Source organism: Panicum virgatum, chromosome 2N, assembly GCF_016808335.1.
Source record: "Panicum virgatum strain AP13 chromosome 2N, P.virgatum_v5, whole genome shotgun sequence".
In the NCBI taxonomy this organism is placed as follows: Eukaryota; Viridiplantae; Streptophyta; class Magnoliopsida; order Poales; family Poaceae; genus Panicum; species Panicum virgatum.
The window spans coordinates 58464735-58489946 of NC_053146.1; the positions used below are offsets into that span (position 1 = coordinate 58464735).

At 45.5% G+C, this 25212-nt stretch overlaps 4 protein-coding genes and 1 long non-coding RNA gene across 11 annotated transcripts; 3 read left to right on the forward strand and 2 right to left on the reverse strand.

Annotated features, from left to right (window-relative positions):
• Nucleotides 1-320: 320 nt before the first annotated feature.
• On the forward strand, nt 321-5444 carry LOC120661366 (nucleobase-ascorbate transporter 11-like). Of its 2 annotated transcripts, XM_039940215.1 has the most exons (10): nt 325-1230; nt 1968-2065; nt 2152-2322; nt 3304-3404; nt 3498-3633; nt 3744-3794; nt 3890-4177; nt 4274-4508; nt 4597-4877; nt 4959-5444. In XM_039940215.1, the coding sequence occupies exons 1-10, from the start codon at nt 435-437 to the stop codon at nt 5178-5180; spliced, it is 2379 nt and encodes a 792-aa protein (XP_039796149.1). In that variant the 5' UTR covers nt 325-434; the 3' UTR covers nt 5181-5444. The 2 variants fall into 2 exon arrangements, with proteins under 2 accessions (XP_039796148.1, XP_039796149.1); XM_039940214.1 differs by having other exon boundaries at nt 321-1230; nt 4597-5444.
• Nucleotides 5445-5483: 39 nt separating this feature from the next.
• LOC120661367 (ranBP2-type zinc finger protein At1g67325-like) lies at nt 5484-8839 on the reverse strand. 2 transcript variants are annotated; one of them, XM_039940216.1, is made up of 8 exons: nt 8684-8839; nt 8515-8557; nt 7635-7753; nt 7088-7301; nt 6937-7004; nt 6779-6851; nt 6059-6171; nt 5484-5856 (listed from the first exon to the last, which is right to left on the reverse strand). In XM_039940216.1, the coding sequence occupies exons 1-8, from the start codon at nt 8696-8698 to the stop codon at nt 5707-5709; spliced, it is 795 nt and encodes a 264-aa protein (XP_039796150.1). In that variant the 5' UTR covers nt 8699-8839; the 3' UTR covers nt 5484-5706. The 2 variants fall into 2 exon arrangements, with proteins under 2 accessions (XP_039796150.1, XP_039796151.1); XM_039940217.1 differs by lacking the exon at nt 7635-7753 and having other exon boundaries at nt 8684-8800.
• Nucleotides 8840-9180: 341 nt separating this feature from the next.
• On the forward strand, nt 9181-10849 carry LOC120658933. Its single transcript, XR_005668887.1, has 2 exons — nt 9181-9788; nt 10472-10849. It is a non-coding gene; the product is annotated as an uncharacterized LOC120658933 (long non-coding RNA).
• Nucleotides 10850-11937: 1088 nt separating this feature from the next.
• On the forward strand, nt 11938-15503 carry LOC120661370 (vacuolar protein sorting-associated protein 32 homolog 1-like). 3 transcript variants are annotated; one of them, XR_005669872.1, is made up of 4 exons: nt 12725-12866; nt 12974-13040; nt 13824-13976; nt 15198-15503. XR_005669872.1 is itself a non-coding variant. In XM_039940221.1 (3 exons), the coding sequence occupies exons 1-2, from the start codon at nt 11990-11992 to the stop codon at nt 14043-14045; spliced, it is 390 nt and encodes a 129-aa protein (XP_039796155.1). In that variant the 5' UTR covers nt 11938-11989; the 3' UTR covers nt 14046-14051; nt 15198-15503. The 3 variants fall into 3 exon arrangements, 2 of the variants coding, with proteins under 2 accessions (XP_039796155.1, XP_039796156.1); XM_039940221.1 differs by lacking the exons at nt 12725-12866; nt 12974-13040 and adding an exon at nt 11938-12157 and having other exon boundaries at nt 13824-14051; XM_039940222.1 differs by lacking the exons at nt 12725-12866; nt 12974-13040 and adding an exon at nt 11938-12157.
• Nucleotides 15504-16254: 751 nt separating this feature from the next.
• On the reverse strand, nt 16255-20054 carry LOC120661368 (COP9 signalosome complex subunit 7-like). Of its 3 annotated transcripts, none has more exons than XM_039940218.1 (9): nt 19766-20054; nt 19537-19612; nt 18829-18917; nt 18297-18386; nt 18057-18101; nt 17885-17955; nt 17158-17290; nt 16832-16920; nt 16255-16531 (listed from the first exon to the last, which is right to left on the reverse strand). In XM_039940218.1, the coding sequence occupies exons 1-9, from the start codon at nt 19931-19933 to the stop codon at nt 16510-16512; spliced, it is 783 nt and encodes a 260-aa protein (XP_039796152.1). In that variant the 5' UTR covers nt 19934-20054; the 3' UTR covers nt 16255-16509. The 3 variants fall into 3 exon arrangements, with proteins under 3 accessions (XP_039796152.1, XP_039796154.1, XP_039796153.1); XM_039940220.1 differs by having other exon boundaries at nt 16832-16937; XM_039940219.1 differs by having other exon boundaries at nt 16832-16940.
• Between the last annotated feature and the right edge of the window lie 5158 nt (nt 20055-25212).

Consider the following 25212-nt stretch of genomic DNA (forward strand, 5'->3'; position numbering starts at 1 on the left):
AGTATCTTGCTTGGAGATCTCGGCAACATCTACTACTTTCCGCTGCTCTCCCATCGAGCCCTTCCATCCCCGCGAGGCCGCGATGCGACGCGACACCCACACCCCACGCCGTGCACCCACCCTGAATTTAACCCCCCGCACGCGCCGCACCAACGACCACCTCTCCCTGCCGCCGGGCCCAGCGGATGACGGACTGGTTGGGGCCACAAGTCAGTGACTCTTGCAACGTTCGCTTTTACCTTTCGCCCCCAACGGCTGCCGCTTTCTAAAGCGACGTGGTACCTTCTCTCTCTCATCTCACTTGTCACTTGTGTACTCGCTGGCAGTAACCACTCCGGCCCTCCGCTCTGCTTCGCTTCCACTCTACTCCTCCACTGCGCTGCTCAGCTGCTCGGCTCGGCTCCCTCGAGCGCGCAGGGCGGCGCGGCGGCGCGATGCCGAGCTCACGGCGGACCACCGGCCGCGGCGGCGCAGGTGGAGGCGGCGCGGGGGCGGGTGATGCAGGAGGGGCCGACGCCGGGGACGTGCCGCCGTTCATGGGCAACAACCGCGACCACAACCCGCGGGAGCTGCGCTCCTGGGCGCGCCGCACGGGCTTCCACTCCTCCGCCTTCTTCTCGGGGGAGTCCAACTCCTCAGCCGCGGCACCGCCGCCTCCGCCGGCCACCTCGCGCCGGCCGGCGCCGGAGCGGCGGCGGGACCCGCACCCTGACACGCAGGACGACCTCGAGCCCGCGCCCCCGCTGGACCTGGAGCGCGGGCCCGCGCCCGGGCGCGGACGCGGCGGTGGGCACGGGGGGCGCCCGCGCCGCCGCATCGACCTACGCGGCGAGCTCGAGATCCCGCCGGGCTTCGGCCACGAGGAGGCGGACCCGGACGCGGGGAGGGGAGGAGGCGGGCGCGGTGACGCGCGGAGGAAGAATGGCGGCGTCGAGAGGGATCAGGCGGCGCCCAATGCGGGCCGGAATGGGAACGGCGCGCTCGCGGACGCCGAGGCGCGGAAGAAGGCGGAGGAGGCCGAGGCCGAGGCCAAGCGGAAGGCGGAAGAGGCCGAGGCAAGGAGGAAGAAGGAGGAGGAGGAAAGGGACGCCGAGCTGGCCGCGTATTACCAGGAGCAATGGGCGAACGAGGAGGAGGAGGGGGCAGCTGCGGAAGCTACCGCGGCCGAGACGGCGCCACTGTATGGGGCGTCGGGACTCCGGTGCGGCGTCACCGAGAACCCCGGGTGGGGTGAGTTCTTCGGTCCCCCAACTTTGTATTGCTCCATTTTGCATCGGGAGATACTAATATAATGGCAACTTGCAAGCTGCATTCTGCGCGAGTCTGATGACACTGATGTTACTAGGAGTAATTACTAGTCCCCCTGATAGTGATAGTGGTCATACCTACTGCAATTCATGTCCAGTTATTTGCTACTTGTCGAAGTCGGTTTTGTTGATCATAATTGTCAGTGTCACTGGTTCCCATTATATTTCCTTGTGCCTACTGGGATTCAAAAAAGTTGAAAAATGGAACAAGGTATGTGGTGCAAATTACCTGTAGTTTCTTTAAACTATAATACCTGAAAAGCATTTCTTAGTATAAGAAACTAGGAAATCACTAATTTTAGCTGTGCATTTCCGCTCTATTTGACTATGCATAACATATCTAACATTTTAGATTATGTCATGGAGTAGGCTAGTCCTGCATATACCCGATAGGCTGATACTACTTGAATTCTTTAAATTGCTGTAGTTATTTTGAAACATCAGAGGGAGACCAGCTATTTATTGATCTGTTGATGTTGCCTAGATATCAAGTCTAGTAAACATAGAGATATTTATATGGATTTATATTTCATGTTTTATTGATATAGGGAAAATGATTGTCCATATTTGACATGTGCTTTCAGTGTTTGAAAATTTTGATGTCAATCCAATTATAACTGCTGGGATAACTCTTGACATAATTCTGTTTTTCAATTGCAGCACCCCTTGTATTTTATGGCATACAACATTATCTGTCAATAGCTGGTTCACTTGTTTTTGTTCCTTTGATACTGGTACCAACAATGGGCGGATCTGATGTATGACTCTTTCCTTCCTTTATTGCTCATTTGCTCTTATTTGGATTAAAACTGCATTCAAATAATAAATTCCTTTGATGTGGCAGGAGGACACTGCAACAATCATTTCCACCATGTTATTAGTCTCTGGTCTCACTACAATACTTCATACTTTTTTGGGTTCTCGGCTTCCACTGGTTCAAGGAAGCTCTTTTGTATATTTGGCTCCAGCGTTGGTAATTGCGAACTCCGAGGAGTTTAGAAATCTTAGTGACAATGTATGATTCTATCTTAGAGCTCCTTTTATTTTACTTGCACTTTGCCTCTTGCATCATATAAGGGATTTCTGAGAGATTCAAATGGGATGTCTCATCTCTCATGTAGCATGTCAAGCTCAACTTATCCTGGGATATAAAATGCCAATATATTTTGGATTCAAATTGGTGGCTGTTTGTAAAGTGGGGATTGGATCCAAATCTTTAGGAGTTAGAAGGATTCCTGGAGCAATCTCACCCTTCATACAGAGCCCTTTGTGTTGATGGTGGGAAAGCATCCATTCTTTTTCGTGTACAAGCTTTTCAGACAATGGTGCAGACTATAGAGCTAGCATGCTTAGGTATCTCTGAAGGGAAGTAGTAACTGCATTAAATATTGCAAATGGACATGATATCTCTGAAGGAAAGTGAACAAAAGAGCTATTTCGCAAAGTGTTTGTGCTGCGATAAGTTATGCTTCAAGTAAAAACATCTATTGACACTCAGTTGTTAAATCTTGACACCCTTTCAAGTTTTTGTACTTCCCTTCAAATATATCATTGACTTATCAAAACTGATGGCTAAATCCACTCATTCTTATACTCCTAATTTTGGGGTGATGCTCAACCTCATGTGTCCCTCTCGCAGTAGGACAGCAGTTTATCGTTCACGCTTTAAATTTTTTCCATCTCTACTCCCTAACGACCCTAACCAAGATAGATCCTCACGAGCCAGATCTTCTGACAACAACCACTACCTTCATATAATGATGTATTTATGTGGTCGTATATAAAAGGCTTTGTTGCATGTGGAGTCATGTTGCAAGCCCAATAAATGATGTGAAATGGTTTGTGTTTTGCATTGAGCTATGCTTTAACATTCAGTAATAGTATATTCATCTAACTGAATAAGGATTTAGCCTTGAAGATTGTTACGAGCAAACATTTTCACCTTTCTGATGACAAATGAGTCTAATAATTTAAATTTGTTGTGTGTGATATGCAGAAATTCAAGCACATAATGAGAGAATTACAGGGGGCTATACTTATTGGTTCAGTATTCCAGATATTGTTAGGATATACTGGTCTTATGTCACTGTTTCTGAGGTATGTCAAGAAACCTAGGCACCCAACTTTTACAGTCTTGAACACACAACACAAAATATGGAATATCTTTAACACCTAACTGCATCTTTACAGGCTAATAAATCCAGTTGTTGTGGCACCAACAATTGCTGCAGTGGGTTTGGCGTTTTTCAGTTATGGTTTCCCTCAGGCTGGCAGTTGTGTAGAAATCAGCCTGCCCCTCATTCTGTTGGTTCTGCTGTGCACTCTGGTATATTCTTGCTACTTTTGTTTGATATGATCAAGACTTTTTAATATTTTACCATTTTATCTTCCTTGCTTCTGATTGATTAATGTTTGTTTGTATGTTAATCGTTTCAGTACATGAGAAAAATATCCCTGTTTGGCAACCGTATTTTCCTTGTATATGCGGTACTTTTCTAACCCTGTCCTGTAGATTCATATTACCATTTATGTGGTACTAGGTTGTGTTCTGATTCTGACTGCATTGGGTTTGGTATTGGTAGGTGCCCCTCAGTGTCGCAATTGTATGGGCATATGCATTCTTCCTAACTGCTGGTGGAGCATATAACTTCAAAGGCTGCAGTTCAAATATACCTAGTTCAAACATACTGTTGGATTCATGCAGAAGGCATTTAGAAACCATGAAGCGCTGTCGCACTGATGTTTCTACTGCATGGAAAACTGCTGCCTGGGTGAGGGTTCCCTATCCGTTCCAATGGGGCCCTCCTACATTCCATTTCAAGACGGGTATCATCATGATAGTAGTCTCGCTAGTTGCTTCAGTTGATTCGGTAAGTAGTTTTTATTAGCAGGAGAAACCACTCTTCAATAACTGTTGAATAATGCTTAGTAGATGCCCATGCATTGACATATCGGTACATATGCAGCTTTCATCATACCATGCTGCATCGCTGCTAGTAAATTTAAGTCCACCAACACGGGGAGTTGTCAGCAGAGGGATTGGGCTTGAAGGGATTTCAACTTTCATTGCTGGAGTGTGGGGTACAGGTACCGGATCAACAACATTAACGGAGAACATACACACCCTTGAAACAACCAAAATGGCCAACCGGAGGGCTTTGCAGCTTGGGGCTGCCTTGTTAGTCATCTTCTCATTCTTTGGTATGATGTGAAACTTGTGTATTGCATTCATATCTCAACATTTCTTTATTAGTTGTGGGCTTCCTAAACCTGAATTCCTTGGTTGCAGGTAAAATCGGAGCTCTCCTTGCCTCTATACCTGTTGCCTTGGCTGCCTCCGTTCTGTGTTTCACTTGGGCACTAATCGTCGCACTCGGCTTATCCACATTGCGATACACCCAAGCAGCAAGCTCCAGGAACATGATAATAGTTGGGTTTACCCTCTTCATCTCACTGTCAATCCCTGCATATTTTCAGCAGTATGAACCCAGCTCCACTCTTGTCCTGCCAAGCTATCTTCTTCCATATGCGGCAGCATCCAGCGGACCAGTCCGCACAGCCAGCAGTGGGGTGAGCTCTCTCCCTTCCTCTCGTCTAGCTGGAAAATCTCCCCCTCGAATTACTGCTCTAACAGTACAAATCGCCTTGCAGCTGAACTATGCAGCAAATGCACTCCTATCCATCAACGTCGTGGTGGCTCTCCTTGTGGCGCTACTACTCGACAACACGGTGCCTGGCAGCAGGCAGGAGCGAGGGGTGTACATCTGGTCAGACCCAAAGTCCCTGGAGGTGGATCCTGCGACCTTGGAACCCTACCGGTTGCCCGAGAAGATCTCGTGCTGGTTCAAGTGGGCCAAGTGCGTTGGCATCTAATGGCTATGTGCATATTACTGATGAGATGCAAGGCGGTGAAGATTCTATTTATTCCATTGCTACCACTCTATTGTAGGATTCACTATATGGAAAAATATATATATACGGAGTACATTGGGGCCTCTCTAGCTGCGGTTAGCTTCAGGGCCCTGTTTTCCATGGTTAGGTTAGGACAACCCTTGTAAAGTTTCTATGTTCTATTAGAGAGGAAATGTTATTGCACTTCATCGTTTATGTTAGAGCGGATATGATATTATTGCGTCTCGCATCTGTCTACGAGACGAAGAAAAGCATGGTGAAAACTCACAAACACCCTGCAAGATTCAGGGGCTTCAGGGGCAAATATAGCCGTAACAATTATGAGGCACACCATAATCCTATGTTTTCAGCATTTCAGAAGGTATACGTAAAATCAAACATCACGAACAGAGGAACAGGAGAAACGTCTATGCTGTTTACAGTTTACAAGACACCGGTCACAATCTAGGGTATAACAATATTTCGACAATGAACAGAAAGGTCAAGTTCAGTTGTTGGTCGGGGTCGGCTTGCTGTATGAGCATCCTTTCCTGTTACACACCGTGCGGAACGGGTAGTTCAGGTTGTTGCACTCTGGGCAGGTCCAGCTTCCTTCAGGGGCATCCTTGTCTTTGCGAGATGAACTCATGTTAGCTCCCTGCAAGAGTGGAACAGTTATTACCGCAAAACATTTAAACTTCCTGCTAATTTGCACAATGTTTAAAACTGTAAACTTTTAGTTCATAATGGTTTACAAAATTCATCCATACTGTGACGCATGAAAATACTACAGTAAAACATGGAACATTCTTTAGAAAATAAAAGTTAGTTGCATTGACCATAGTTATAATCATGCTTACAGGAGTTGGCCTCGGGGCTCCACATTTCTTCATGTTGCAGGTGTTTCTGAAGGAAAAGTTAATATTGTCACATTTTGGACAGGTCCAGTCACCCTCAGAATGTCCATCAGGGCCTACAGATGAGAACTCACATAAGAAATAGCTGAGAAATCAAATGAAAAATGGGACAAAACCTATGTTGTTATGCTGGGGGGCAAAGGGGGAAAGAGAACTTCAGCAATTTAAATATGAATGAAATATAACAACAGTTCTAACACAAATGAAAAGGGTAATCTACTCCCTGCAACTCTCAACACAGTGGCCTGTGGAATGAACCGATTGACTAAACATACTCTAGGCTTCAATTATACCTAAAGGCTGCAGAATAATGAAATATGCTTTCCTTTCACCAAATCGTTAAACTGTTAGCCACCAACTTCTGATAATGCAAGTAAATATAATTTGATCTTCAATGTTATGATGCTTATATGTGTCCAAGACATGCTGCCACATCAAGACCGAACTAATCCACTAGACAAAAGATAGAAATTAAAGCATTTAAGGCTGTTAAAAATCATATGAACCATGAGGTTGTAAAAAAATTGTAATGCATAACTTGATGTTCAGCAAGGTCCCAAACAGAGTTAATCAATAAATGCAATTAAAACTACACAAAGGCTGGTGAACCAGAACACAAGGAATCAAAAGTAGAATGACATGAAAAGGAGATTTTTTGCTTACCTCCACGGCGCTTTCGAGAAGCAATGTTATCATTGTTTTCCACTAATGCTCCACCAGACCATGGGCTAGAAACCTATTGCAGACATAAAGCACAATTGCAAGTACGCCCAAGAAAAAGAGGCCAATATAACAAGTTTTGGGTTATAATGAAGACAAACCGGCATTGGAGATCCTCTAAACCCATAGTTATATCGGCCCATCTCAGGTCCAGGGCCATATCCCATGCCTGCAGCATTACCAACAAGAATCATAAGCCAATCAAGTAACTGTTGAATAACTGCAATTATCAACTGTGAAGGAAACACAAACCACCCATCGGTCCAGGTTGACCATACGATGAGAAAAGGCCATATGAACCAGGAGCTCCTACTGGTGGACCATAACCATAACGCATCCCAAGGTGTGGATATGGAGCACCATAGCTACCAGATCCAAGAGGGATTGGAGATGGCGCCCCACCACCCCCTCCGTAAAATAGAGGTGACCGATCATATCCAGCAGGAGGAGGTGCTGGCATCATTCTCTGTACAATAAACACAAGTTAGTAAAAAAGAAAACCTCAAACGCGTTGCTGTCATATAGAACACGCCAATTTTTAAGCAATCAGTGCCATAAGTGTTCATCATAACTTCTTTACTAGTAGATGATGGCAGTTGCTCATATATATCATAAATAGCAGAAGATTTCTAAAACTGTGAATAAATACAAAAACATACACGCGCATAATTTCCCAGGATGCAAAAGAAAGGGGGGAACAACCAAATAAAACTCTGGACCTCCAGTGTTTGACTTATGTTCGCCGAGACACTACAGATCATTAATGACATTACATGGGGAGAAATCTATGACAACTTACTGAACTTGGACTCGGTGATGGACGGGGTGCACCGCAGGCTCCACGGTTGCAAACATTTCTAAAACTGAAGTTGACATTACCACACTGAGGACAATTCCAGTCCCCCTCCCTTACAGACACTGAAAATAGTAGAACCTTTTTGTAACCACCAAGACTCAAGTAAAACAAGACAGTGTAATTAGTTTGCTTTCCCAAAGGGGTGGCAGAAGAAGACAGTAAAATACTCAAAGGACATTTTAACTCTGGGAGTTTTCCTCCCAACAATGCTAAGTAGACCATGAAACTGACAATCAAGTATGAACTTTGCATAGTGACAGAAACCACTGCAAACTAAAGTTGGCATTTCATTATATCACACTCCTCAGGTGATAGCCTCTCAAACTCGAGAAACTAATTTACACAGATATGACATTAACCAGACGTGTGCAATCCACAAGCACAAGGACTATTCAGAACTAAATTTGTTAAAATTCATGGTGCCACCACATATCCGTTGAACAAATGCAAATAATTCAGCATGAGGACTTCGTGCAAAAATGAATCAAGTAAAATGTTGAGCAGAACCCAGAGACTGCGTAACGAGCCTAAGATAAACAAAACAAAACTGAATTCAATGACACGAATCCCCCCCCCCCCAACACCTTACAGAAGACCGGCGAATTTAAGCAATTAAGCAAGCCAATTCTCGAGCACTCATTCTCTTCAGTAAGCTGAACTATTTGCAATTCCCAACTCCCAACTTTAGTCCTTGACAGCAGAACCCTACGCGGAAGGATCTCCAATTCCCAACTCGACCAAACCCTAACCTAACCACAAGGGCGTAGCAGCGAGCGAAAACAGATCACAGCGATTCAGCGAAGGAGTTCCCCGAGAATCTCACCGTCATTGCGCGACCTCTTGGACAGCGCGCCTCGGTTCTCCACCTGCGCGACAGCACCGAACATTACCCAGATGAATCGATCAAACAGACAAAACGTCAGATACCAAACCCTAGGCCGAGGCCAGGGCCACAACCGGTCGGAATTGGAACCGAAGGGCAGGGGAAGTACCTTGGCGGAAGCCATCGGCAAGGCAACGGAACACGGCGGCGGCGGCGGCGGGCGGCGCGAGGAAGGTAGGGAGGAACCGCTGCGGGAGAAGGGGGACGAGAGAGAGAGACTCACAAATTTATTTGTTTATTTATTTTATTTTTATTGATTGATAGGTTGGGGAACGTGAGCTGTACGTGGATTCGCTGCGCTGGCCACGCGCCGAGCCGTGGCGGCGCGGCGCGGTGCCCGTCGCCGGTGAGGTAGTGCGCCGCATCTAGGGTCCCATCTGTCAGTGTCGGTAGCCGACGGGAGAAGCCGTAAGCATATGCATGCGGGCACGGACAACGGGCGTCTTTTTCCCGTGTCCGTGTTGATTTTTTTTCCCAGAAAAACCCCAGCCCAGTCGAGAGACGGCCTCCCCATCGTCTCGCGAGGCGACGCCCCTGTCCCGTGCTCCAAGGCGGAGGAGACAACACAGCTTTCATTGTACGGCATCGTCTCCCAGAGCTGATGGCACACTCGAATCCTGTGCGGGCAGTAACCGATGGCCACACTCAAGCAGATTTGGGCACGCAGGAGTTTTCCGTGCCAAATCCATCTCCATCCCCCCAAATCCATCTCACGGCTCTGACTTCCCCCAATCCAAATCCATCTGCACCTCAATCTGGCCATCACTTCCCCAATCCGCTCATCCATATACACCTCGCACCCTCCTCGTCTCCGATTTGGTACACCTGAGATGTCCAAGCAACTTGCAGCAAGGAAGAAGAAGGGATCCCCACCCTCTGCGGCGGCGGCGGCGGCAGTAGCGGCGCCGGCCGCAGCCTGCACCCTAGGTCGCGGTGGCTTATCGACAACGACAGCTTTCTCCCTCGGCCATGGTGGCAGCTCGGCACCGACGGCCCGGTCTCTCGGACTTGGCGGCGGGTAAGCAACGGCAGCAGCCCGCCCAACCAGCGGCGGTGTCGGCATGGGCGCGGTGACGGCGCCATCCTCCATTGATGGATCCAGCGGAGGTGGCTTCCCCAGCTCGTTGTTGTCCATGGATAGATTTCCGTTCCCTCCTTCACCATCTCCAGCTTGGTTTGATGCGGCCGGCGCTGATCCCTCCTCCTGGATCATGGTAATTAGTCAAAACTCGTACATCACACTGCACTTTTTTCTGTGTGCTCTCTTATTTACTTGGCAGTTGATGTCACCATCTCCATGACAAGCAAGCACATTTTTCTGTGATTATTACTCCACAGTATGTTATCTGATAATAATATACAGCTCATTAGTCTGCAAATGGTTTCATTTTCATCCTACCTGATTATAATTTACAGCTCATACAAATAATGGCTCATATATGCTGCTTCCATTAGCATTTGATTTGGACTATAAAAACAGAATTGGTTATGTGTGTTTGCTTATGGTCGTTATCTTTGAAAGTTGTTTTTTGCTTATGATTTGGGCTATGAAAACAGTCAGGCTGTTTGCATACGGGCAGGTTGTTTGCATGTTTAGTCGTCATTCTCTGTTCTCTGATTTGAGCTATGAAAACAGACAGGTTGTTTGCATGTCTTTTTTACAAGAAAGCTGTATGCTTTGCTTATGATTTTTTTTGTTAAAATAGAAGTACTATATATGTTTCCTGCAGGGACAAAGATCCACGTCCATCTGGTGGAACTTGCTATGTTTTTTTCTTGCTGAATGTGTCCAGGAACTTGCTATGTTTTTTTTGCTGAATTTGTCCAGGAACTTGTTATTTTTCTTACTGAATGTGTCCAGGAACTTGCTATGTTTTTTTTTGCTGAATGTGTCCAGGAACTTGCTGAATGAGAATCCAAGTGCGACCATAGTTCTCCCACCTGAAGTGCGTACAAGCGACAATCCTAATCCATGCTTCGCAGAGGTACTCCATAGAAATTCTGCTATCAAAGCTCGGCCAACACATAGGAAACTCAAGAAGGATCTAATCGAGCACATATGGCAACGCTATGGAAACAAAGGAAAGTAGACCAGAAAGTCGTTTGAACTATGCATAATATAATTATTATTGATGTTTCTAAAAAATATTGTAATTCTGTTGCTCTTATTTATGCTCCATACATTTCTATCAACTAGCCACACAGTGGTATACAAAAATTTACTTACAAGTTGATCCTACCTATATGCAAAGCATTAAACAGCTTTAAAGACAGACTCGGTCTGTGGGTTGTATCATCTATCTTTATATCTGTCTGTATGGTAGATTCGATGGAACCCCGTCTGTGGGTTGTACATGCCCTGATTCATTTTAGGAAGCCATTTAAGTGAGGGGGCATTCAAAAAGAAAGTCCTGCTCCTCTCTAGATGCGTGCTACAATTCGAAGGTAATCTAGGTGCGGCGATTAGAGCAAGTATATTATAATACAAAATATTATAATAGAAGTCTGATACGTGAAGGATAGAGAAACAAAGAGAGAAGGTGACCGGTGTCTCGTGGAGACACTACGCTGTACGCTCGTAGCTATTGGCTGAGCTTGCTGTTGTGCATTAAATTTGCAAAATATGCATTCTGATCCTTCAACTTCATTTCAAGAATCAAGCTCCCTCAAATTTCAAAAAAATCAATTGAGTTTCTCATTTTTACTTTTAGGTCAAATTCATCCATATACTTATGTGATGCTTCGGAATACGAGGGACGAGGGTAATGTATAACATCCTATTTACCTTTAATTATTTTCTCTCCTTCACAATTTCCATGTTGAATACAAAAGAATGCTTCAACGAATACAAGACACAACAAACTAGGAGACAGAACGGTGGATCTATTGTGTCATATCATTATATCCCTTGATTAATTATAGCTGTACAACAATGGAAACTAAAAATTAAAATTCAGTCGTTTGCTATTTAACTATTTATTCGGACTAAATAGCTATTTAAATGAATTAACAGCCATCAAATGGATAAACGGTTGATCAAATAGACAGACCAACTACTGTGGCGTGTACACGCTAAACAGCCGTGTAGGCGAATATTGTTTATGGTGCATCATATCAGTATAAGGATGAATTGATCGAAAAATAAAAGTTAGAGATTAAATTAATCTTTTAAGAGTTAAGAGACGAATTTGAACTAAAGTTGGAAGATCAGTATATCTATTATAAAATACTGGCTCGTCCGCCACTATCGCACGGTGATTTGGCGCGCGTCGCGTCACAGCCGGCAGCCGTCGGCCGGCGAAATCATAATTCTTGCTCTATATATAAGGCGATTAATTTGTAAGACGTGCGTGATTTGGCATATTGCCCCTAGCGCTGTCCTTGCTCCGTGGTGGCCGCCTCCGCCGCGTGCTCGATGCCGCCGCCGTCGTCGCTCCCCTGGCTCTGCGGCTGCTCGGCGGACTCCGTCGCTGCCGCCGCCTCGATCGCCGTGCCCCGCACGAATAGCCATGCGGCATCCGCGGCAGCGGCGGCTTCTTCGTCCTCGGCCGGGCTCGCCTCCGCCGCGCGGCAGATTAGGCAGGTACGCCGGACCGCCTGAGGGCGGACTCCTCATGCTTCTTCTCCCCCCCCTCGAAGTCAACTCGTCTTGATGCTAAGTTGCGAGCACGATAGCATCTTTTCTCTTGGTTTTTTGCGCGATCACACAAGGTGGGTGCACCAGCAGTTTTGCGCGGGGTGGAGCATCGGTTTAGTTCCCTATGTCAATGAGACGGCACGTGAATTTTCTTCCAAGCTAGCACGAGTCTGCATCGCATCTTGCTTCTGGTAAACATGCACGCCTCATGATAAGGCAAAGAATTCTAGTACACGCATGGCCATAGATCACTCTCATCTTCTTCCTGCAGCGATCTTGTTACCATGAAAAATAGCATGGTTTTTGTTTATTTTAGGAAGAAGAGGAGCTTCTAGATCCAATAAAAAAATAGCGAGAGAAAACGAAAGCCAAATATTGACAAAATGGATGTTCGAAGGCCAGCACGAAGCGGCCCGGCCCACTTCTGCAGCCACCAAAAGCCCAGAGGGCCCCCGGCTTCTCGTCTCTTCCGGCTTTCCATTTCTGCCCTTTTCTCTCTCCGTCCCGGCCGTTGCCGTTGCTCTGCGCCGCTCTACTGTCTCCCCACCAGACCACCAGTAGCCGCTGCGAGAGTAGACCCGCCGCCGCGGACATGTTCTCCTGGATCCTCCGCGGCTGCCGCGACGAGTGCTCCGCCTCCGATCAGCTCAAGCAGGTCTACCTCCTGCCCCCGGAATCTGTTTTCCCCATCGAATTTGAAAAAGTCAGGACAGGAAATTTACGCTCTTTTTTCATGTTCCTTTCCGCCATTGGAGAGTGTAGGGGTAGAGACTGACTTCTACATAGATCAGTCACTTCACTCCTCGCCAGACCAAATGAAGGATTTCTGGTAGTGTCCACCCGCCCGCCCCTCGGATTCCTGTTTCGTTTCACCTACTCGGTTGGGGGAGAAATTAACCTTTCTTGCTGGTCTTTTCCTTATCAGACGAAACGCTTTGCGCTGCTGTTGGCCGATGCCATTGTACGAATTGAACAAGGCCTAGATTTGTAAAACAGGAAAAGCAGGCACCCACTGCATGTGTAGATTAGAGCTGCTACATAGGCAATGTCCTGTTCTCTCTCTTTTTCCCCTGCTAGATCCATGTGTGGGTCTTTCTGCTGTTCCAGTTTCCGTTGTAGCTTGTGGCGTTCAGACTTTTAGGGTCGGTACTCGGTACATGATGGTGATGTTAAATTCGAGAATGACAAAAGGTACTAACAGCCTGCAGAAAAAGAAAAGAAGGAAAAAAATGTACTGATAGCTGAGATCCAGCATTGCTGACATAAATTTACATAGTTGTGTGTTCAAATAACAGGTACAAGGAAATAGGGTACAAACATTTTTGTTGTTTGTCATTCCTCAGGCATCCACCATGCAGTTGTTAGGTTTTGTTATTCTTGATCTGAAATGTTGTTTGATTTGTTTCCCACCCTTAACATAGATTGCCTCCTGAGTACTGCTCTCCTGCACTTAAGTTTACTGAACTGAAGGCCCTTTTCATTTTGTCATTTTGTTGAGCTTCTGCGTAAACCTGAAATTACTGACTAGGTCAAGGAATGAGATCTGATCTGATCAATGCATTTCATTTCTTACTACTCAATTGGTCGCTTATAGTATGCTCTGGCTCTGCAGGCTCGTGATGTCTTCGTGGCAAAAGAGGCAGTCTTGCAAAAGAAGATTTCACAAGAGATGGAAAGGGCCAAGGAGTTCACAAAGTCGGGAAACAAACAAGCAGCAATGCAGTGCTTGAAGAGGAAAAAGTACTATGAAAGCCAAATGAGCCAGGTTGGAAGTGTCCAGTTACGCATTAATACTAAGGAGAAAATGATCGCTGATCACATGGGAAACAAATAACACAAAGTGAGATCACACCTCTGGAACTAATGTCTCAACTCACCTTTGTTTTGTTCAGATACGCAATCTTCAAATCTTGTGAAAAGTCAATTGTTGCTGTTCTCTTCTACACTGACACCAAGATTAACATTAAGAGTAAAATGCACCGTGGGCACCTAAACTTGCAGCGCTGTGTCAAATAGATCCATGAACATAAAAACCAGACATCTAGCCCCTCGAACTTGCGAACCCGTTCACCCCAGGTCCAGCCCGGTTTTGCACGGTACTGTGCCGCCGGGATTTGCTACAGTAACCGCGGTTTTGTTTTTTCCTTTTCTAATTTATTTCGGCTGAATCTTCAAAAAATCATACCTCTTCGATACGACATCGGATGAAGATGATTTTTATATGAACATTGTAGCCCTCGACGAGATCTACAACTTTCTAGTGTTGAATTTTTTCATTTGACGATGTTAAGGTGCTCAAAAAAATTATATAAAATTACAGCACAATAATAATCGTGTACTTTTGCTTGTCGCATTAGAAAATTAATATATTTTTTATTTGTTGTCAAATGAAGACACTTTGTATACCAAAATTTTAACACTTTTAATGATCTAGATTCTTGTAGTTTTGAGTTTTTACATTTGAAGTTGTTAAGATGTTGATAAAACATTATAGGGTCAGTTGGATCCATGCCACTCCAATTTCTTGAAATTGGATCTCATGTTGAAAATCATGCCATTGAGTGACATGATTTTCAACATGACACCCAATTTCACGGAGTTGTGGTGGCATGAATCGAATTTTCCCAACATTATAAAGCCTCAACGTCTTTTGCGTACTTAATATGCTGCTTTATATTGTTTTATCGACATTTCAGAAAAGACTTTCCGATTACGTAGCAAAGCAAGACTTATTTGATAGATGATGCTGTTGGATTTGCAGTGATATATAAAAATGTTTTTGAATCCAAATGAGTGGCCCATCTCATGTGTACAGTGTTCATGCTGTGAACCCCAATTACTGCCTTGTTCATCTAGATAAACTGTATTTTAACCGAACGCAAAGTCCATCTGATGGTTTAGCTTCTTTGCACTCTCTATACAGCAAGGTTGTGAATATGGTGTTTTCTTCACTTGAGATGAACGGTGTATATTCCTCTCTTTGCAGACGCTCCTGGGCAGCAAGCGAACTTCCATGACTAGTATAAGTTGAATTATGAAAGAATCAGCATATGATTAGAGCAGGAGTTGCCGACTTGGATACTTGTACTGTTTCTATCTAAGCATCAAAACCCTGAATGTGAATATGCCACCTGAGTGGATCTATTTCAGCCTCCCCTTCCAAATCTGCATTTCCTTTTTTATTCTCTACTGTCTCTGTTTCTGATGCATGCCTTGTGGTGCTGTACAGCTGTGCTACCAGATTTGACTCCATTTTCTAATAAGAGAATGTCCAGCACTTCAACCGATCTTAGACATGTTCTTCTCTTTTGGGTTTTAGACTACAAAGTGCTGAAAAGGGAATTTACTTGAAATTTATTCCAAAACTACTTATCACTTATTTGTTCTTTAGCAAAATGATCTGCAAAATATTATGCTATGTTTGTGTACACCTGCCATTTATTATCCAAAAATGTTCCCTTTTGCAAAATTACTCTTTGGTCATAGCTAACTCCACTGGTAAATGCAGTTTTCCACCAGCTGTTTTGGTGGTTGTCTGACATTCCCTACGGATTGGCGTGGGCTGACATTCCACCAGCTGTTCACAACCTTTCGATAAATTTGTTTCCGTTTCCAGGTTGAACTTTCGTTGGTTTGCACATGCCAAGCTCGTAATTCGTGGAGTCGTTGAGACGCCCCGCACGCACAAAGCTGAGAATGGTCGTTAAATTGGGATGCAACCGGCTACAGCTTAACGATGGGTAGTCCTGTGTCGCCGCCGTACTTTGTATCCTGTGCGTGCAGTCAGAACGTCTGACTGCGAGTAAACTTACGCCAACGGGTAGCAATCACAAGCAGGAAAAACCAACAAATTTCCTAAAACCACCTGAAAGGCAAGACATTTCAACAGGAACCTGTTATGCCACAGCCCCAGATACCGGGGGAGCCGGATCCAGTGACTTTACTCAATGAAGTCACGTTGTAACTTTTGCTCCATCCCAAGCGTCCAGACTCCATCCGACACCTCCGTCCTCTGCCGTAGCCACCAGAAAACTACTCAGCCATAATCATAACAGCACTAATACAGCCATCCGCCATTAACTATTAAATAAATGCAACGTTAAGAGTGATGACCTCCTTGTACATCCCTACCAAAAAAACGAGCAGTTTGGGCATAATACAATAATAACCAAGACTCGCTTCAATGGAGGCACACCATAATTGATGTACAAAGTTTCTTCAACTCTGGCGTCAAAAAGTTTCAATCAAGGCATCAGCAGTTCACAAACGAGGAAAGAGGGGTAAGGACTTCATTGAAACTACGCCGGTGGTTGTCGCCTCCTGCAATACCATGGCGCACCAAATTAGTACTAAATATTTGGACAATAGAAGACAATAAGGATGGAGACTAACGTCGATGACATGATACTCAGTGTAGCTCATGTAGAAGTGCAACATTTGCAGGAGAGTTTTGCAACAGCTTATCCAGTACTAACAGTGTCCATAAGCATGCCTTACATTCCAACTTATGTTCTAAACTTCTAATTGACAAAGAATATCTCCAAAGATATAGAAATGCTAACTAAAACTAGCAGGATAACACAAAACTTTGCAATAATCCAGAGTGACTCAGTTCATTACCTTTTTGGCCGGATGCGGTCCTCTTCAAAATCCATTATTCCTCCAGATTCAGAGAGAAAGTCGTCATGCCCCCGTAAGTCATTGTCTGCCTGCTTAAATTGTTCAACTTCTGCCATCAAGTAAGAAACATGGTTCGGCAACACTATTTAATAAAGTAGTTGCCATTATAAAGAACAACAACAACAACAACAACAATCTAAACAGAGGGCAGTCAGGTGAAAGGAAGTACAGAAATAAGGATAATAAAGCATGACGTCATCATAAGATGCAAATCTATATCCCCTAGAAAAGGTAAATACTAAAAACTTCAGTTTAATCAAGCTCACCTTGATTGATTTTTTGGCTTCTTCCACTCTGTCTTCAAATTCTTTCTGGTGCTTCTTGTTCACCTCACTCATTGTGTCAGCCCACTTGATTTTCTCCTGAATTTGATGCAACAGACTATCTGATGTTCCCAACCTGTGCGATGTGAAAATAATGAGATCTTGTAAGAAGAAACTACAAATTCCTTGAGTTGTGTCATATAATGAGATAAAGATAAGGAATGCAAGTATTTAGTAGATATGACATTGATAGATTGCTGCCAAAACTAAATCATCAACATTGAGACATCACTAGTTCACTACCATATGCCACAGTGAGAAAGATGACAGAGAAACAATAGACCTCTATCCAGTCGAAACAAAAAAAAAAACTTAAGAATAGCATGACACCTTGATTTTTATTTTTTTACTAAAACAGACAACAGCTTTTAGGAATATTGTGCTCACAATTTCAGAACATACTCCTGCTGCAACAAATTATCTCATAAAACTAGTATTAGGTGAGCATCATGTAAGACGCCAAGAATAGTAGAGGAATAAAACAGATAAACAGTTTGTCAATCCCATGACAGATGAGCCAAAATATGTTCTCAGAAGGTTATGCATGAAAAATAAAAAAATGGGATATTATAAAAACATGCATTCACAATTCCTGGAAAGTAGAAACGTTTGCTAACAAGCATTCACATTTCCTGGAATGTAGAAACATTTCTTAAATAAGCATACACACCAGTCAGACAAGGTGTCTATCATGTTGTTCAGCTGATCAGGTGTAAGATCCCTTCCAGCTGCAAATTGTACCTGATGCAAAGAGACGTAAAAAAAAAAAAGGTGATCACTAAACAGAAAGAAACAATATTTAAAAAAATGCTGCAGATAGCAAGATACAGGTTGCATCTTACCTCAAAGCACCTTCTCAACTGATCCAGTTTGCCTCTAACAATACCCTAAATAAACATGCAGAATATTATAAATCTGAAATACTGAGGGTGACATTAATAGTAACATAAAGACCACATAAAGAAGAAAATTCCACCAGGAACCCACAAAGCGGAAGAATATCAGATGAGTGGTAAAGGAAAAAAACTTCAAATGACGCATCTATTGAATTGCCTAAATTGTATGAGGATGTAAGGACTCACTGAGTACATGCACTCATTGATGAGGAAGTCTTCAAGTTCTCTTACATTGGAAACGTCCAACTCTTGCATGAGCTGATCATAAGGTAGTATCTGAAGTTGCAGGGAAAAGAGGAAGTATATTAAGATTTCTACAGGAAAAAAAATATGGCTCGGAGTCAGAGCCAAAAGATAAGGCTGCAAGAATATTTCTTCCAATGTTTAGCTAAGCATAATAATAAACAAGAAAAAAATATAGATCCATGCATTTCATAAGACTAGATTTGACATGCATAGTGTATGGCAAAGTCTTCAGTATTTGACCAAAGAAAAACACCCGTTTCCCCTTCTGAGTTGGTTCCTAGTGGGCTACTACAAAGAACTATTTATCCTTAGAAGAACAAGGGGAACTAAAACCCTAGATAACAAACATGCTAGATGGGTAAGTGTCATTCACATGCTTCATGGCCAAAACTAAGCATCAATTTGTGTTAAAAGAAAGAGATGTTAAAAATGATTGCTCCAAGTATTACACAGGGTTAGTAAGAATTTGCACCTTAGTTGACTCTGCCAGAGTTAGCACACTGAGTTGCTTTAGCTTTCGGATTTGATCAGGCAACAATGCAGGAAGAGACCCAGAATTACCTACACTTACACAAAGATACATTAGCTAACGAAACAATGTACATATATTTCTATACACCAGTACCATAACAACTTCTAAGTAAGGCAAACTTTGACATCAACCACAAAATGCTATGCAGCTGACAACAATGGTAGATCAGTCAAGCGAAAGATTCCAGCAATAACAAGTGGAGTGCATGGTACGATAATAAGCCCATAAGCACATCCCTTACCAACTTTACGAACGGTTAAATACAAATTCATCAACCATGATGGTAGTTGGTAAAAAAGGAAATTTGATCACAGGTCAAGCTCTGTTTGCTAGTGTGGCAATATGCATGTGATATGTTCTCAGCTGCTTGACCAGAAAATCAATTTTAGATTTGAGGCATCAGCAGCATTGGGGCCCTCTAAAATATTGTATGTGATTATAAAAGATCTCATCAATATAGCACCATCACCCACCCAATGACCTCCATCCAGAGTTCTGAAACAAATTTCCGATTCCATACGCCATATTGATCTACCCAAAAAACACAACAGGCCAAACATAGCACCAAGGGAAAGCCACAGGCGCACAGCAACGAATGCAAAGGGCGAAGCAATGTAAGAATTGCAAAGGCACAGGTCGCGATCTTACTCTTATAGTCCTTCAAAGTGCCGTAGGCAAAGAGCCGGAGGACGTCCAGTGACGACGCGTACTGCGTGCCAGCGAGCTGCGCCAACAAACAAACGAAACAGCCAGTCAGATCGAGCCGCACACCACCCAATCGCCCCGGGGGAATGAATAATTAAACCCTAACCCTACCCCAGTGGCGAGCGCCAGGGGATGCAGCAGAGGAGGAGGAGGAGGCCGAAGGCAGGCGTACCTTGGAGAGGGCGGGGAGGGTGAGTAGCTCGGAGAAGGCGAAGAGGGCCGGGTGCGAGGTGGCCTCGAGTACCAGCGCGGCGAGCTGCGGCGCCGACGACAGCGCCGCCGCCTGCGCAGAGAACTGCCCGATCAGCTCCGCCTGCCGCCGCTCCGCGTCCATCGCCATCGCCCCGCCGACGAGTGGGGGGAGCCGCTAGGGTTAGGTTTTGCCGGATTCACCGGCTCCTGGGGGCTGGGGTTTCGCTTTCCGCCTTCGCTCTCGTGTCCTCCTTGTTCTCGTGCGGTTTTCGGCGGTTCGGGGTCCGGGGATTTTTCCTTTTTTGTTTTGTGGGGCCCGGTGGTGTGGTGTTGTGAAAACCAAGACTTTGTTTGCCATTCTTCAAAAATAAGGCGCACATCTTTCGAAAAGAAAATCTCGAAATACTAAATTAAATCTATATGTAAAATTTATTTAGAATTGAGTGTAACTTTTCGCGACGAATTTAATGATGATAATTAATCGATGATTGGCTACAGTGATACTTCAGTAATCATTCTCTAATTGCGCAGTCAAAGGTCTTATTAGATTTTTTAAGGTCACTAGCGCGGGGTTTTAGAGCTGGTTTTATAAACTGCTTTTATTTAACACCGTAATTAACGGTCAAAATATCACTATTTATTAGCACGTTAAAATCCTAGGGCGAATCAAACGAGGCGCAGGTTCCGTGTAGCTGGACTGATGACGTGGAGCTACCGCGCTTGCGTCACCGCGTGGCCGGGAGGGCCGTATGCGACGTTCCGCTTCTCTAATGGGCCACTAAAGAACGGCTATTGGGCCTATTTAGAAGTCAAAAAGAAGAAGAAGCTGTTAAGTGATAATCTCAGCAAAAAAAAAAAAGAAGCTTACGACAATCAACTATAGTTGACCTTAGTTATAGGTCAAGTGGAAGGAAAGTAAACGGTAGAAGAAGAACAAGTCAAACCATAACCATTCACTCGGCATGGAATAAGATAACGGAGGTGTGACATCAATATTTTTTTCCCCTGTGAACATTCTGATCGGATGTTTGAAATGGAAGCGCATTTACTCTTAAAGTATACTGTTCTGAGTCATGACACTATATATATGTATATAACCTTAATATAATAATATAAGCACCTAAATTCTAAGCTATCCATCACACTAGAAGTTTGCGCTTCTGGAGACACCGTCAATTTGGTGTCCGTCAGTCACCTAGGCCTGGTTTTACACACCCATGCATGGAACTTCAAGCCTCGAACTCGAATACTCGATCCAAGACAAAGCACGGTGAAACGAGGGGAATTGGCACAAACCCTTTATACCACCACTCTGTGCAGGGATGGAGGCTTTGTAAGGGCTATACTGGGCTACGCCCCCCCTTGCCACAGAGAATTTTCTGAAGATCTGATGTGCTGCAGTCAGTCCGTCCCAAGAAGTAGCATAGCTAAGGCCATGTTTCCTTAAAAATTTCAAGATTCCTCGTCACATCGAATTTTTAACACATGCATGAAGCATTAAATGTAATTTAAAAAATAACTAATTGCACAATTTAGCTGTAAATGATGAGAGAATCTTTTGAACTTAATTAGTCTATGATTGGACATTAATTACCAAATAAAAACGAAAGTATTTTTTTTTGCGATAAGGGAAGATATATTAATGTGAAGCACAGTACATCCTCCCTTTTTCAACCAGGTACAGAAAGAAAAAGAAAATTACAAGGAAGTCCCTAGGACTCCTATTCATCTTCTTCCTTTCATCGCCCTGTCGATTTCCGCCACTGACACTTGCACCTCCCGATCCTCCAATAGCAGACTCCAAACCTTGGTTAAGCTGCAATAGCCACCACCACGGACCAACCAAGATGGATGTAAAGCGTTGAACGGAAATCAGCAGTCTGGCCAACAAAGGAAGAAGAGGCGCAAACTCCAGGCGCACCACGGCAGGCTTGCCGGAGACGAAGCTGGCACCAACACCTTGACGACGAAGCAGTAGCCCAGCAGCCAACCCGCCGCCAGTGATGAAATCACTAGCGCGGAAACCAAAGCCCCCGGGGAGCACCAAAGATCTATCCCCATCGCAACTGCTAGAAGATAGAACACAAACCTCCACCACGCAGTCTTATTGGGGTAACCACAGCTGCGTCGGAGCACAGGCGTCATCGCTGGCCGCCAGTAGACCGCCGCCGCGGACGAAGACCAAAAGATCCCACACGAAGCTGTCTTCATGGGGAAACCTAGACTACACCAAGGTCTATACAACCTAAGCTAGTAAGTATAGCCGGCGGTCGATTCCGAGCTCCCCTTCTCCTCCGGCGCATAAGAGGACACCGGAGGAAGAAGGGAGCCGCCGGAATCGGCCCCGGAAGTGGCGTCGCCCACCCTTTCGCCTGTCTGTACTGTAGCGACGAGAAAGGAGGGGAAGGAACGATAAACCCTAAAAAAAATTACAGTAGCCGAATCCAAAAAAATTCAAGAAATAAACACACCCTAATTCAGCGCATAAGTATGAGTTGATGAGCCATTTTTATAAGAATTTTGAGATATTTAGCTTCCTTATCTTGGTTCACATTTGGTCGGGTCCACACAGCAGCTGCAGCGGGGGCCGGAGCCGCCCTGCACCGTTCGCGAACCGCGGCGTCGCGTCACGCCGCAGGTGGGTCGCGGTCGCGCGCGGGCGGCGGTGGCGGGCGCCGACCGGCGTCCCACCGACGCCCCCGCCAGCCGGTGCCGCGTCGCCGTCGCCGGTGGCCCCCCCACCGCCAGGGACCTCACCTCCCCGGGGCCGGAAAACAATACCGGCACGCTTCGTTTTGCCGGTTGCTCCGCCCCGACGCCGAGCCCAAGCCGGCCACGCCCCCGATCGAGTGTTTTTCGACCGATCGATCGATAGGAACCTCGCCGTGGCGTGCGGTGCGGATGTCCCATCCCGGCCGCCACTCAACCGTCACGTTAATGCTAATTGCTAATCAGGGCCGTGTTTTTCTATGATTATTATACAGGCGCATGCATGGACGCAACGCAGCGCCCGGCGACATGACTGTGATGTTTTAGGAGTCGCCGTACGTGTATAATAGTAGAATATAGTGGTGGTTTTGGACTTTTGGTATTTTTTTATTTATAATCGGCGGATTGGTCATGTCAGCTGGAACTGGGGCAGCTGCTGGCTGCTATAGGACGGACTAGGGTGGTGGTTTGGGCTTGGATCATCCTGCCTTATCCGTTCTTTATTGGAATTCACAACTATATTCTTCCTAGAAAGAAATATCATATATAGTGGCTACCTACCTTTGTTAACTATTGCATGCAATGATGTTGTGGATATAGTTCCATAATGTGAAAGACTATTGGTACTTTAAAGACAGTGTCTCTCTTTCGCAATATGTTCTAAGTATGTTCTAAGTGTGGTGTTGTAAAGACTATTGGTACTTTAAAGACAGTCATCATCCCTGCCAGTCGAGCGATGGGAGGGTGGCGCTTCGCAAAACGCACGACGCCGGTGAAGATGAACGAACAAAAAGGTGTTTGTAACCTCACCCGCGCAAAGGGGGGTGGCGCTTCACAGAATATATTTGTGCTCTGTCGAAGGGTAAACGCCAAAAAATTACATAATTTATTACGCACAAAGTACAGGTTTATCACACCGCGAAGATACAAGTTATCACACTGTGAAGATACACTTCGCGCGAAGGCACGAAGAAATAAGTTAGTTACATCCGAGGCCTCTTCCTCGAAGACTAGGCGGTCCACCTCAGATATGATTTCCCGAACAGCCACATCTATTATTTCTTCGGCTGTCCGTCGAAGAAATGCTTCGAAGTCGTCCCCTGAAACCGAGGGCAACACAAATTAACTAGAGCTCTCGTCGAAGATGCCTTTGAGTCGGTACATAAATTCATGAGGCAACAGGGGCTCTTCGTCCACCGGCTCCGGCTTCGGCTCACGGAGACCGGCGAGAGCATTATACGGCCTATCGGTATCGAGAATCCGTTTTATTTCGCGACGAAGCGCGCGGTCAGCAAGGATCTTCGCATGTTTTTCGGGATCACGCTGAAATTCGGCAAAAAATGCTTCATGTCGTCGATCCGAAGATCATAAACGCGCTCCCTATCTGCCCAAAATTCTTCAAATGAAACCGAAGGGTAACGAATATGGAACTTCGCCCAGGACGCACCAGCAACATAGAAATTTCCTCGCTTCAGCTGTCGAGGCAGCACGCCTTCGGTCACCTGCACAGGGGCCAACGCAGGGTCCTACGCAGGCACCGAAGGTGTTAGTTTTCAAAAAAAATCATAATTACAACAAGTGGATTGTCACACGACCACAACCCTCACACCTCGCCAGCTGCACGGTGAGAAGAGCCCCCCGTGGCTTGGTCTTCGGCCGCTGGGGCTCGGTCGGTATTTCCTCCCTCGCCGACCACTCCCTCGTCGCCATCATCGCCAGAAGGCGGCGTAGTGCCTCCGCCGGCGCGGTCGCCACCACCTTTGGCATCAGCAGCCGCAGCTTCGGCAAGGATGGGCTCCGCAACAACGTCGGCTTTGGCTTGGAGCTAAAAAATATGAATTCCCAGAGATATAAAGATGCATTTCAGGGCAAAGAAAAGGCGCATAAAAAAATATGAAAGTACCTGGGCCTTCATTCGATCCACTTCGCGATGCACGATCGCGCGGCCTTCGCCCTTGAAGAAGTGGTCCATGAAATTTTTGGCAATGTTCTTCGCAAGAGCGGGCAGCGCCTCCGGGAGAATTGCAGCTTCTTCAGGCTAGGAGAAACCTTCATCGCGGAGGCAACGAAGCTGGACTTTCGTCACAATGCTGGCGCTGGCAGCTTCAGAAGGGGAAAGTTGTACACCGCAGCACTTAGCGTGCGAACGGCGACAACAACGCTAATATCTTTGTTGAAATGAGCACCAACGTCCAGCATAACAATACAGGCTCGGAGCCACTTGATGAAGTCGTCCACCCCGACAGTGTCCCCCGAAGATACATCAGGAACATCAAGCCCGTACTTCTTCAAGATATCCAGAAGCTCTTTCTGAAGCATAGTCGCCCCCACTCTCACCGACTCCTTGAAGGAATGAAAATGTTTGTGCATAAGAGCCCGCTGCCTTTCGACATCGTCTTCGAGCAACTTCGCGGCTTTCGCCGCATCCTCCGCCCTCACCGCCCGGTCAGCTGCCGCCAGCAACTCCGTGGTGAGGGTCGCCTTTTCTTCGGAGGATTTGTCGAGGCGCCGTTGCAGTGCTTCTTTTTCTCTCTCCAGTGCAGCCACCTTCGTCTCTAGATCGGCGACGGCAGCCTTGGAGCTCTCTTCGGCCGCCAACTGTCGAGCGGCACAGCGCGCAGCCACAAAGGCCTTTAGCGACAAATCTTGCGCACTCTCCAGCATGTTCATCAGTCCACTTGCCATCAAGTCTTTTTTCCATTAGAGGGAAGCAAAATG